Raw genomic sequence first — 13,676 nt, forward strand, 5'->3', positions numbered from 1 at the left:
CACCAGGTGGGTCGAAGATTTCTATTCAGGCACTTCTTGACCAGCAAAAGAAAAGCTGAAATTTTAAATTGTATGTTAAAAAGAAAAAAATCATTCACACAGCAGAATCATATAAACACACTACCATTTGCTACTGCACAAACTCCTGTGTAGAGGAATCAAAATAGGCATCCCTCACATTGAAAAACAACTGAAAGAGCTGAAAACAAACAAGCGGCTAGTACCAGATGGAATTGTAGTTCAGTTTCATAGAGGCATTGGCTGTGGCTCCTTACTTAACTTTCCTTTATCACAAACCTCATGCCCACCACAAAGTCACAAGTGACTGGATAAAAATGCATGCGCAGATGAAGGGCGAACAGTTTCCATATTTCTAGACTTCCAGAAAGCACTAGATACAGTGCCACACTGCAGACTGCTAAGAAAGTTCCAAGCATATGGACTAGGTATGTGAATGGCTCAAAAACTTTTTAAGTACTAGAACCCATTACATTGCCCTGACTGGTGAATGTTCAACATAGAAAAATTTACTGCCAGGAGTAGCCAGGGATTTTGATAGGACAGGTCTTGGTCTCTGTATACATAAACAATATGATACATAGGATAAGCAGCAAACTACGACTGTTTGTTGTCGATTCTGCAGAGTAGTTGAGTGACTGTAGGGGGATACATAACTCGTATTTGGCACAATGAATGGCAACTTTCTCTATGTGTAGAAAAGTGAGTTAATACAGACGAGTAGGAAAATCAATCACGTTCAACTACAGTCACATCTGTTAATATGTAGGTGCAATGTTGTGCAGCAACATGAAATGGAATGATCACTTATGGTAAGTTGTAGATAGGTGAGTGATAGATTTCAGTTTAGGAGGAAAATTTTAGGAAAGTGTAGCTCATCTGCAAAGGAGACTCTGTACAGACTACTTGTGCAACCCAGACTACTTGTGCAACCCATTCTTGAGTACTTCTCAAATGTTTGGGATCGCCACTAGGTCGGTTTAATGAAAGATATTGAAGCAATTCCAAGGCATGTTGCTAGATTTATTGCCAGTAGGTTCAATCAACATGCGAGTTTTACAGAAATGCTCCATGAACTCTAATTGGAATCCCTGGAGTGAAGGAGACGTTCTTTTTGCTACATATTACTGTAAATGTTTAAAGTTCTTACATTTGTGATGGACTGTAGAACGATTGTACTGCCATCAACATACATCATGTGTAAGAACCACAAAGACAAAATACAAGGAATAAGGCTGGTACAGAGGTGTACAGATTGTTATTTTTCTCTTGCTCCATTTGTGTGTGGAACAGGAGAGCGAATGAGCAGCAGTAGTACAAGATACCCTCTGCCATGATCGTAAGGTTGGTTGAGTAGTATGGATGTAGATGTACAAGTAACTTTTTGAAACATATTTTCAAAGAATGAAACATCATTCACCCACTAAAGCAAGCTGGCCTTGCTAATTCAGTCATGTACATTTCAGTTTAATGACTTCAAGCTTGACTTCTCAATACTTTTCAGGGAATTACTCTTCAGTGAGCTTTGTGTGCTCACTCAAACTTGTGTTGTTTTTCTGTTATTTTGTTTTGTAATTCAGATGTGTTTGTTCTGCATTTTTGTATTAATTTTTGTGTATCAATAGTTATTATTAGAATTAAAATATGAAAACAAAAAAGTCTAAAAAGAGGAACAGGCTTTTGTTTAGAGAAATGTTGGGGTGAAACATGCACACTCATAACTGTTTTTAGTTTCTCGTTGAATTATACATTTATGAAACTATTACAGCACTGTACATTTAAATATCTTTCAGTAGCATATGGTATTTTATGTTGCAGTTCTACAAGAGCCAGCACGAAATATTGTTAAACTACGCACAACACCACCTCTTTTTCAGGCATATGAATTTGCATACAGTCATTTGGAGAACACATTGGGCCCACTTTTCCATCAGAGTGATGATGTAAGTGTGAGGCAATGATCTGCATGTTACTATTGTTACAAATAAAGTGTATGCATGTCTCTGCATCATATGTAAAAATAATCTTCTCTCTCTCTCTCTCTCTTTCCCTCTTTCTCTTTCTTGCACCCCCCCCCCCCCCCTCCGCCCTTTGCACAGAAAATCTTGCTACTCAAGAATTATGTCTATTGTAGGGGAAGTTGTTTCCTCCGTCTTCCACCAGATGGCTAAAGAAACTTCTTGGAGCATACAACATACACTATTAGAAACGGTTAAAAAGCAACAAGCAATTGTCTTAAGTGGCTTTGTTCATTTCCAGAGGCCAGAAACTGTTGTCCCACTCATTCAGTTTATTGTTTATTTGTTATTTCAAGAAAAGTACTGGAAAAGCCACAAAAAATTTACGTGTTTGCTCTATACAGCAGATTGGTTTGATTTTTATTAACCCATTTTAAGCAATTGTTTTAGTGACTTAGAAAGAAAAATTATGTGGTTCGATTAAGGTTGTGTGGACTTGCCCATATAATCCCAAACAAATAATTGACTCTGGTAATTTAAAAAATTTTTTAGTTGCAGAAGCATTTTGCATCATACTTTGTACAAATTGTGATGTGTACTGTAGACATATGTTTGTTGAATTATAAGTTTTTCTTTCAGATGTCATGAGCTCGTAATCGCACGACCAACCACTGATCATATTCAATGGAAGATTTGAAACTATCAGTGGCAGATATCCAAGAAGGAACTAATATTCATGCAGCATCTAATCAGTTTCAAATTCCTCAAATAATGCTAAAACATGTTCTCAGCAAATGTATTGATCAATATGCAGTAAACTTTAGGCCTTGAAATGGATACAAAAAGTTGTTCCCACGAGCAGAAGAACTTGTTTTTGTTCATAAAAGAAGTTGCTGGTATGCATTGTGGTTTATCTTTCACACTTACAAGGAAGTTAGCAAATGAATTTGCGGCAACTAACAAGAGGGAACTTCTGCCAAACTGGCAAGAAGAAAATGGCTGGTAAGGAATGGCTTCATTCTTTTATGGGAGGCATAATATCTTACTAGTCTGCATCATGCAACTAGTTTCAATACGTCAGATGTTGGTAAATTTTATATCAATTTGAAAGAAGCCTCACAATGGTACAGAAGCTGGGAGGATAGTGTCTCCATGTGGCTAGAAGCAAGTGGGGAAGATAACTTCAGCAGAGAGAGGCACACTTGAAACCATGTGTGGCATTCTCAGGAGCACTGGAAAAGTAGTTCCTCCGTTTCTTGTCTTCCCATGTATCCAGTTTCAAGATCATATGTTCCACAACAGCTCTTCTGAAAGTGCAGGGAGAGCTCACACCTCAGGATGGATGACTGGAGGCATATTTATGGATGGATTGACACATTTTGTTGAACACGAATGACCAAGCAAAGAAAAGTCAAAACAGCTCATCATTGACAATCCCGAAAGCCACATGTCAATAAGAGAAATAATATTCTCCAAACAAAATGGCTGAGCTTGTGATAGGTCGCTACTAAATCATCCTGCTCAGGCACTTTGTATCAATGACGTTTCAGGCTTAGTGCGTGAAGCATTTCCATGTGCTTCAACTTCCTCTAATATCAGCAAAGTTTACTAACCTATAGAAATAATGCCTCTCTATGATGAAACATTTGGTGAAACAGATTTTCTGTGTTCATCTGTGACAGACTGGTCTTTTGAGCAATCTGAGAAGGAAGGAATTGTTTCGGAAAATATTAATTTCCCTACGACAGTTCCAGGTCCAGTTCCTCCATCCTGTCTGGCACCTTCTGTGATACAGTTCCTTCAGTTTCTGGTACCTTGGTTCATAAACTCTTTCCTTCTTGTCCTCATGTAAATCTCCAAACAGAATTATTTTCGCTTCCTGAAGCCTTGCTTCCCACAGTGTGGTCCCCGTGAAAGAGATAGTCATGGCTGAAAGAAAGGAGAAATCTTATCCTTGTAATTTCACCTGTTATGGCCCACGTGGATGAAGAAGCCTTTGTTAGGGAATAAATAAAAAAAATAAAAAAATAAAGCTAGAAATCTACTCTAGAAGAATCAGATTTGTTGTCAGATGAAAATGCACTCTTGGGTATCAGAAGAATCTGACTGCTCTTGGCACAAAGACATTGAAGCAGATAAGAATTTTTTGAGGATTAAAGACAGTGACTTCATAATTGTGAAAAGTGCATGGAGTGAGAAAAGACTAAGGTTACAACCTTATAACTGCTGTGAAGAGACTTCTTCACAACAGTAGTCTCTTCATTCAGATGTTCAAGTGACTATCTATAAGCGGCACATACCTTTGAGCCACGCTGGGTAGCTGAGTGGTCTGAGGCGCCTTGCCATGGATTGTTGAATTTACTTAGTAACAAGAGTTTATCGTTGTTTCTTACAAACACTTTCTAATCTAAAATCTAATCTCGTTCACACAAATCATGTTGAAGTGTATAGTATTTACAGTGTCTTTTCTTAGTCAAAAGATCAATGCAGTATCATCACTAGAGATAAGGTACTGATCCTGAAAGCCCAGAATCTAGTGCCGTGTCACACTCTGGCAGACAGTTATAGCATGCCAATTTTTCATTGTGTATATTACCTTGTAAAAAATTAGAAAAGGAAATCATCTCAGTAACCTCTCTGAACTAATCAGATCAGTCATAAATGATGATTTTAGGAAGCCTTCAGCTGAGTCAGGTATGATTTAAATAATAAGACAGCATGTGTAGCATGATGCATTTCAGAAATATTCCCATTTTCATGTGCTGCGGGAGTTGATGTAAGTAAAGGGTGTGATGTCTGCTTGTGTATTTCGTTCCACCCCTCTTTCCCAGCAGTCATCTGGAGGACATAAAAAGGCAACTTCAGGGAAGTGTAGGCAGAACAATACACAAGCAGACACCACATCCAACACTTATCTGAACTCCCACAGTACTTGATAATGGAAATAAATCTCTGAAATATGTTGTGCTACACATGGGGAAAAAAAAAAAAAAAAAAAAAAAAAAAAAAAAAAAACACCCTCCTTAAAGTTGTGGTTAATTCAAACTCTGCACTTTATCCTCTCCACCAGGGGTGCCTGTCCCACACTGTAGTGAGAAACCTCTGCTAAGTTTGGAAACAATGTTTGGTGACCATAGTGACATATTAATAACCTAAGACTGGCTCTGATGACACACACACACACACACACACACACACACACACACACACACACACATATATATATATATATATATATATATATATATATATATATATATATATATATATATATATATATATATCCTAACAAATGTTCATTACAGCTATAGCATATATACAGGGCTATTACAAATGATTGAAGCGATTTCATAAATTCACTGTAGCTCCATTCATTGACATATGGTCACGACACACTACAGATACGTAGAAAAACTCATAAAGTTTTGTTCGGCTGAAGCCGCACTTCAGGTTTCTGCCGCCAGAGCGCTCGAGAGCGTAGTGAGACAAAATGGCGACAGGAGCCGAGAAAGCGTATGTCGTGCTTGAAATGCACTCACATCAGTCAGTCATAACAGTGCAACGACACTTCAGGACGAAGTTCAACAAAGATCCACCAACTGCTAACTCCATTCGGCGATGGTACGCGCAGTTTAAAGCTTCTGGATTCCTCTGTAAGGGGAAATCAACGGGTCGGCCTGCAGTGAGCGAAGAAACGGTTGAACGCGTGCGGGCAAGTTTCACGCGTAGCCCGCGGAAGTCGACGGTTTGGCAGGGAGCTAAACGTACCACAGCCGACGGTTTGGAAAATCTTACGGAAAAGGCTAAAGCAGAAGCCTTACCGTTTACAATTGCTACAAGCCCTGACACCCGATGACAAAGTCAAACGCTTTGAATTTTCGGCGCGGTTGCAACAGCTCATGGAAGAGGATGCGTTCAGTGCGAAACTTGTTTTCAGTGATGAAGCAACATTTTTTCTTAATGGTGAAGTGAACAGACACAATGTGCGAATCTGGGCGGTAGAGAACCGTCACACATTCGTGCAGCAAATTCGCAATTCACCAAAAGTTAACGTGTTTTGTGCAATCTCACGGTTTAAAGTTTACGGCCCCTTTTTCTTCTGCGAAAAAAACGTTACACGACACGTGTATCTGGACATGCTGGAAAATTGGCTCATGCCACAACTGGAGACCGACAGCGCCGACTTCATTTTTCAACAGGATGGTGCTCCACTGCACTTCCATCATGATGTTCGGCATTTCTTAAACAGGAGATTGGAAAACCGATGGATCGGTCGTGGTGGAGATCATGATCAGCAATGCATGTCATGGCCTCCACGCTCTCCCGACTTAACCCCATGCGATTTCTTCCTGTGGGGTTCTGTGAAAGATTCAGTGTTTAAACCTCCTCTACCAAGAAACGTGCCAGAACTGTGAGCTCGCATCAACGATGTTTTCGAACTCATTGATGGGGACATGCTGCGCCGAGTGTGGGAGGAACTTGATTATCGGCTTGATGTCTGCCGAATCACTAAAGGGGCACATATCGAACATTTGTGAATGCCTAAAAAAACTTTTTGAGTTTTTGTATGTGTGTGCAAAGCATTGTGAAAATATCTCGGATAATAAAGTTATTGTAGAGCTGTGAAATCGCTTCAATCATTTGTAATAACCCTGTATAGTAATAGACGAGTTTTGCTATTTGGACAGTAAAATAACTGATAATGGCCGAAGTAGAGAGGACATAAAACAGAGACTGGCAGTGTTTCTGAAGATGAGAAATCTTTTAACAGTGAACACAGATTTAAGTGTTAGGGAAGTTTTTTCTGAAGGTATTTGTCTAGAATGTAGCCTTGTATGGAAGTGAAACATGGACAATAAACAGTTCAGGCAGAAAAGAATAGAAACCGAGTATTAGATGGCTAGATCATGTACCAATGAGGAAGGTACTGAATAGAAACGTGGAGAAAAGAAATTGGACTAAGAGAAGGGATCAGTTACTAGGACCCATTGTTAGACATCAAGAGGTTGCCAATTTAGTATTGGAGGGAAGTGTGTTTGTTGGATTGGGGGGAGGGGGGGGGGGGTAAAAATTGTACAGGGAGACCAAGAGATGAATGTAGTAAGCAGGTTCAAAAGGGTGTAGGTTGCATAGTTATTTGGAGATGAAGAGACTTTCACAGGGTAGAGTAGCATGGAGAGCTGTGTCAAACCACTCTTCGGACTGAAGACAACAGCAGCATCATACACTGATGAAGTGTAAAGAAAAACAAATGAGTTCTACACTTTCTGGGATACAATAATAGAGAACCTCTATATATCTTTTGTGCATCTCTGTACATAAGGTTTGTAAGTTTGTTCACAAAACATCAGTAATGGTTACTGTACAGTCATGACACATAACTTGCCAGCTAATTACATCTCAGACATCTTCAATGAGTGACGTGTTAAGGGAGAATGTAGACCAAGGAATTTGTGGTATACATTATTCTTTGAAGAACAATTCTTGCACATATGCCATTGATTGCCATGAAGTATGTGATGTGGCTCCATCCTGTTGAAACCAGGCTTCTTGGACATTTGGAAAGTTGTTCAATGCAGGTTTAATGAAAGTTCGTAACATCTCCACGTAATGATCAGCATTGACAGTTATTGTGTTTCCCTGTTCATTTGCGAAAAAATAGTGTCTGGTAATCCCATATGATGAAACAACGCACCATACTGTCACTTTACTAGTGTGTAAAGGTCGCTCATGAACGTCATTATGATTTGTTTTTGCCCAGTAATGGTAGTTCTGTTTATTCACACAACCTGTGAGATGAAAATGTGCTTCATCTGACATCCACAACTTGTTTAGACATTCATTGTCATTGTTTATTTTTGTTATCATTTGTTGACAGAATCCTAATCGTAACAGGTAATCGTTGTCCTTCAATTGTTGCACCATCTGTAGTTTGTATGGATGGAATTTTAAATCAAGTTGTAGAATTCTGTGAACACTCTCCTGGGACATTCCAACCACTGCTGCTTGCGTATGAATTGAACACCATGGACTCCGTAAGACAGACTCACATATATCATCAATGTTCGCTGGAGAACACACACTTCTTGGTCGTCCTGTTGGTTTCTTCTTGAGGGCAGATCCAGTCTCTTCGAAGTTATTTGTTGTTTCGACGGAATGGCATCATGATGTCCTAAATTACAAAAATGTTGAAACTCCCTCTGTGCCACTATCAAACTATCATTGCTTTTATAAAACATTTTTATGGCTAAAGCATGCTGTTGTCCGTTCCAGTGATCCATGATTACTGAAATGGTGGACTGTTTACTCACTAACTGTCACAGACCCACTGTGCTGCCACCTGCCCATGGCTGCCACTACTCATTTCAAACAGTCCTGTTATTCTGTACCACCCTGTAGTAGACTGATTATGATGTAATAGCTAAGGGCCATACTTCGTAAACACTGCAGCATGACTTCTATTCTTATGGCTCTAGCCGGCTTGGCATTATTTAGGACACTGGTGTGCATGTTCCTTGGCCTGTTATCTACTGATCACAATATATGAAGTATTTGCTATCAGATGGCTCACAAATGTTTATGCAGTTAGTAAACAGCAATAGATAAAGAACTGTTGCTAAGAACATGTGATAAATCGTAAGCCTTTTTCAAAACAGTGTCATTGTTGTTAATTTCTTATTTCATTTTAAACCACATAATCAGAAATAGAATTTAGCAGTCTAATGCTAAGCCATTATTAATACCATGTACAGAGTAAGCTACAGACAGCTGCTTCTTTTTGTTAATGTACACCTTGCTTGATTTGACGTTCATGAAATTTATTTGTTGTTAGATTTACAGAACACTGTTGCCTGAATTTATCTTACTTGGAGACTTCCTCACTGTTAAGATCTCAGCAAGAAGATATCATTTGTGAACCGGTATTACTTCTATAAGTGATCGTGCGATGATGTAATTAGTTCTACAGAACTGAGGAATACCCTATAAAAGATCTCACTGGTTCTTTGAAGTACACACATTTTTGTGAAACGTACTAGCACCTATTGGTTATTATTTCTGTCCATCAGATAAGAGTCTAAAGGAATGTCCCTTCTCTTTTGCACTGTCTTTCACTCTGAGGGACATAGAGTTAAACCTTTCTTTTCATTTTTCCCATTTACCATATGTGATAAAACATGGTTTATACAAATGTGTTACATTACAGAGAGTAACTAAATTCCCTTTACAGACTATAAGGACAGGTTCCTTACAAAGAAATAATAAAGAAGTCTAGTAAACATGGGCTGTAAAATGCGTGCTTTAAGAGCTATAAGCACTTGTTCATGTTCAATATTGCGAAACACATCTCTTCTACTACAAGCTCTTTGCTTTTCATAGTATGACATGAGGTGCTCTGGACCAAAACAAGAAAAAATTGTCCAGTAAGTGTGAGCTCTAAAGTACTTCAAGCGGTATGAGCTCTCACTCATTTTTGCTAGTGAGAAAAACATCTCTCCTATTGAACAATGCTCATAGCTCTTCAGGTATGCATTTTAGAGCCCATGTTTACTGACATTTTTTCTTCTTTTGATGTAAGGAACATGTCGTCAAAGTCTGTAAAGGGAATTTAGTTTCACCTTGAACTTTGGTTGCATTGTGCCTAAGGATTATCACACATTTGAAAACCAAGGGTGACTTAAGAATTTCATTTCAGTAATGATATGGTAATACTATTATTGCACTAACTCCAATACCTTGTGCTCATTTCCTGAACTTCTTAACGTCTCCTCTATGATGGTGGAGTAATATGCCTTATACATCATATAGTAAAGTAGTAGAAACTGTAGGATAGCACATGAATCTAACATATACATCTCTACTCCACAAATTATCTAACAGTGTGTGATGAGATGTACTTTTGGCACCACTAATGTAACCCCCTTCCCTATTCCATTCAGAAAAGGAGCATGACAAATACGACTACTACAAATTTTTTTATGATTTTCGTATCAATACCATTTTGAGAGACATATATTGAGAAGTAGTAATATGTTGCCCATTCTTCTTTCATTATATGCTGTCTGAATTTTAACAATAAACCTCACTGTAATTCACAATGTGTTTCTTATAGAAACAACCGCTGAATTTTAATCAGCAGTATTGTAATACTCTCAAACTTACTACATAAAACCATGATGAAACACGCCACTCTGATAAGAGCCCTAGACTAATCGGCAGTACTAAAGAATGTGTATTATCTGACATTATACAATACATGATGTGAGGGGTTGGATGTAATTGGATATTATGTGGATGTTCACAGATAATCCAAATTGTGGCTACTCACAGTTGCTATAGTTGAAAGAAAGAGAGAGTCGTAGAGAGAGAGAGAGAGAGAGAGCGAGCGCGCGCTACATGGCCCACCTATTCACTGCATTTCACATTTTCCACAGAAAAGTGAGGAATAATTTTCAGTTGGAAAGACAATAATTTAGTTGTCTGTTCATTGACTTGACATGACACCTACTGAACAAGTAATAGTGCTTGGTGCCTCCCACAATATGTATTTTGCATCTGTAATTTGCTTCCCTACTCAGTATTTTGCATAATTCCTTTATGTTATTGTAGACCGTGTGTGGGCCAACTGTATTTAATCTAATTGTAATTTTATGGTGCTGCAACATTCACAAATTGTAGTGTATATAGACATCATCAACTTATCAATTTAAAATAACTCTTTTTTTTCAGTACTTCGTTCTGTTGTGTGGCCAAAGACTTCCCAGTGGTTTCTCAAAGAGTGGCTCAAGGTATGTAGAATTATGGCATCCATTTGCATAAAAGCTATGCTTGTAGGAGACAATGTTGCCATGACAAATATATAAATCTTCTCATTGTTAACGATTTCCATACCTTCCTGGCAGATTAAAACTGTGTGCCAGACCGAGACTCGAACTCGGGACCTTTGCCTTTCGCGGGCTAGGGCAAGTGCTCTACCATCTGAGCTACCCAAGCACGACTCACGCCCCGTCCTCACAGCCTTACTTCTGCCAGTACCTCGTCTCCTACATTCCAAACTTTACAGAAGCTCTCCTGCAAACCATGCAGAACAAGCACTCCTGAAAGAAAGGATATTGCTGAGACATGGCTTAGCTACAGCCTGGAGGATGTTTCCAGAATGAGATTTTCACTCTGCAGTGGAGTGTGTGCTGATATGAAACTTGCTGGCAGATTAAAACTCTGTGCTGGACCGAGACTCGAACTCGGGACCTTTGCCTTTCTCGGGCAAGTGCTCAAGTAGTAGAGCACCTGCCCGCGAAAGGCAAAGGTTCCGAGTTTGAGTCTCGGTCCGGCACACAGTTTTAATCTGCCAGGAAGTTTCATATCAGTGCACACTCCGTTGCAGAGTGAAAATCTCATTCTGGAATTTCCATACCGTAGCTTCTCATAATTCATATATCATTAAAAATTTGAAATCAGCAGTAAATATTTTTCAACAAGAAGTTAAAAAATCGGATCTGAAACCTGCTTTTTACCAGAGGAACACAAATTGAGACATGAGATTAAAATGTATATTTCTTCCATGCTATCAATAATCATTTTCTGCCTTCCGCCCAGTCAAGTTATAGAAAAAAGCATTGTCCAGCAATGTATTGCTACCAGCCAGATTGTTTCAGTCGTTGAACGTCTCTCCACACCATCTGCACATTATAGTTGCTAAAGCTTATTCCCATTATATTTTTAGTGTCTGCTTTTATTGTTTCTTTCACAGTAACAATTGGCCTCCATTAAAGTTTCTTGTTAATTCAATTACTGAACAGTTTATTTACAGTTCTTGTGTTATACTAAACTGGCACTACCTTACTGTAAATGATGATCATAGTTTTTCTCTGCCATCATGTTCTAGTATCCAAAAGTTAAGCATAATCAAGGAAAGAGGAAAATGGGAAAATGAGAAAAATGAGCCACAAGACTTGTCTATAAATGGGAATGTACTGTTTCTATTGCAGAGGGGTTCCCCCTTTTTTGAATAACTTATGATTCAGATGTAGTGAAAAGCAGTGCATTCAATCTATAATGTTTGTACTTTCTTTGTAAACAGTGTCATAAGTTGGTGAAGTGCAGTGTCATGCTGCAATGATCCCCTTTTGTAAGATAGGATCTTTGGATGCCTTGAAGTGGGTCACACACAGATGCCATCTCAACAGCCTTGAATGTACAAAACATGTCATTTCAAGAGTTTGATGATGTTTTTGCTATCTCGAAAGCACAGGATGTGCCCCAAACGTATTACCAATCTTTGAAGACTGTTGTTAAGCACATGAAATGTTTGTGATAGCCCAGTGCAACTAAGAATAACCAGTTCACAAAAAGACACGTACCTGACACTAATTTCTCAGTTAAATCCAACGATGCCTGCAATACAATTATCTGCATATCCTTTAGCTGCCTCAGTAGTTCTAGTTTTTTGACACGCTGTATGTCAGGAGCTCCCAGCAGTGGCTCTGAATACTAAAAACCTGACAGTATGAGTCCCACTCACGATGGTGGACTGATAAGGTTGAGCAAAATTAAGACTGGACTATAAATGAAGGGATGAAGCTGCTCTTCACCGATCACTTTGCAGAATTGTTCTCATTTGCCTGGTGGGAAAGTAGTACTCACTCCTTGCAAAGTCCAGTCCATACCATGTCAACGTTCTGCTTGTGACAAATAGATTCCACAATATAAACATCTTAGCCAAACCAAAAGCACACTTGCCACACGCTCTACAGATGATATTACAATGGACTCCGACTGGCCACGGGCCATGTTAAATGCAGAAGTCCGACGTGGCCTCATCAGAGGGCAATTCTGATGATGCGCGTCATCTAGGTAGTGGCACCATTATGACCAACAGTAATGTTATACCAGCTACTTGGTTTCCATAGTGACATTGGGTGGTGCCTCTAAAAGTAAAATCACAGGAGCACCAGTTTGCTGTTGAGTGGGTTCTGATGTAGGAAGACATCATATTAGATGAGCAAATGATACATCATATTTTCATTGGTGATTGGACATGTATTGCTATCATTCATTTTTACAGCTCTGAGGTACTGCAACCACATGTAAGATTTTTCATAGGTGGTATTTGTACAAACTTCATTTTCATGGACTGAAAAACATCTGCACATTGAGCTGCTTGGGTGTTTAATTTCTCACAAATGAAGTTATGTACCATATACTGACCAGACAAGTCTTCTAGATCTGATTAGTAGAGGGCAGGTCAGGGATGTATTGAGCTGAGGAACTATGGCCCAAAGAATCTCCAAGATTTTGTCAAAGTTATGTCTCAAGAATGGGATGAGTTGCCGAAAGAGCTACAGAACCTCATCATAGAGAACATGCTAGGTCACTTGTAAGTGCATGTAACAGCTAGAGGTAAACATATACTCTGTGGAAGAGATTTTCAGCCTTTGTTACTTTTCTTTTTAAATGTGTGTCATTACTTTCAGAAATTTTCTTGTTAAATGTTTTGAAAACTGTTGTAAATGTTTTGATCACTGTTGTATGCCAAATGTCATGTTATTTCTCATTAATTGTTAATCATTATCTTTGCAGTTGCCAACTAAACTAGTATCTAACTAGTTACTTGGCTATTGCAAATCAGTGTCCTATAATTTTTCTGTATCAGAAACATGAGGGAAAATTTTCTGCATTGCTTTGTTTATACTGTCTACCATT

The 13,676-nt window shown here is 38.7% G+C and overlaps 1 protein-coding gene across 3 annotated transcripts in view; it reads left to right on the plus strand.

The window, feature by feature from the left end:
• The window catches only part of LOC126236441 (sorting nexin-14-like), a 233,372-nt gene that overhangs the window by 91,017 nt on the left and 128,679 nt on the right, over positions 1 to 13,676 (plus strand). For all 3 annotated transcript variants that reach the window (XM_049945754.1, XM_049945755.1, XM_049945756.1), the window contains 2 exons: positions 1,837 to 1,961; positions 10,704 to 10,762. In XM_049945754.1, the coding sequence (XP_049801711.1) occupies positions 1,837 to 1,961; positions 10,704 to 10,762 (184 nt within the window). The remainder of the gene's footprint in view (positions 1 to 1,836; positions 1,962 to 10,703; positions 10,763 to 13,676) is intronic.

Source organism: Schistocerca nitens, chromosome 2 (assembly GCF_023898315.1).
Source record: "Schistocerca nitens isolate TAMUIC-IGC-003100 chromosome 2, iqSchNite1.1, whole genome shotgun sequence".
NCBI classification, from domain to species: domain Eukaryota; kingdom Metazoa; phylum Arthropoda; class Insecta; order Orthoptera; family Acrididae; genus Schistocerca; species Schistocerca nitens.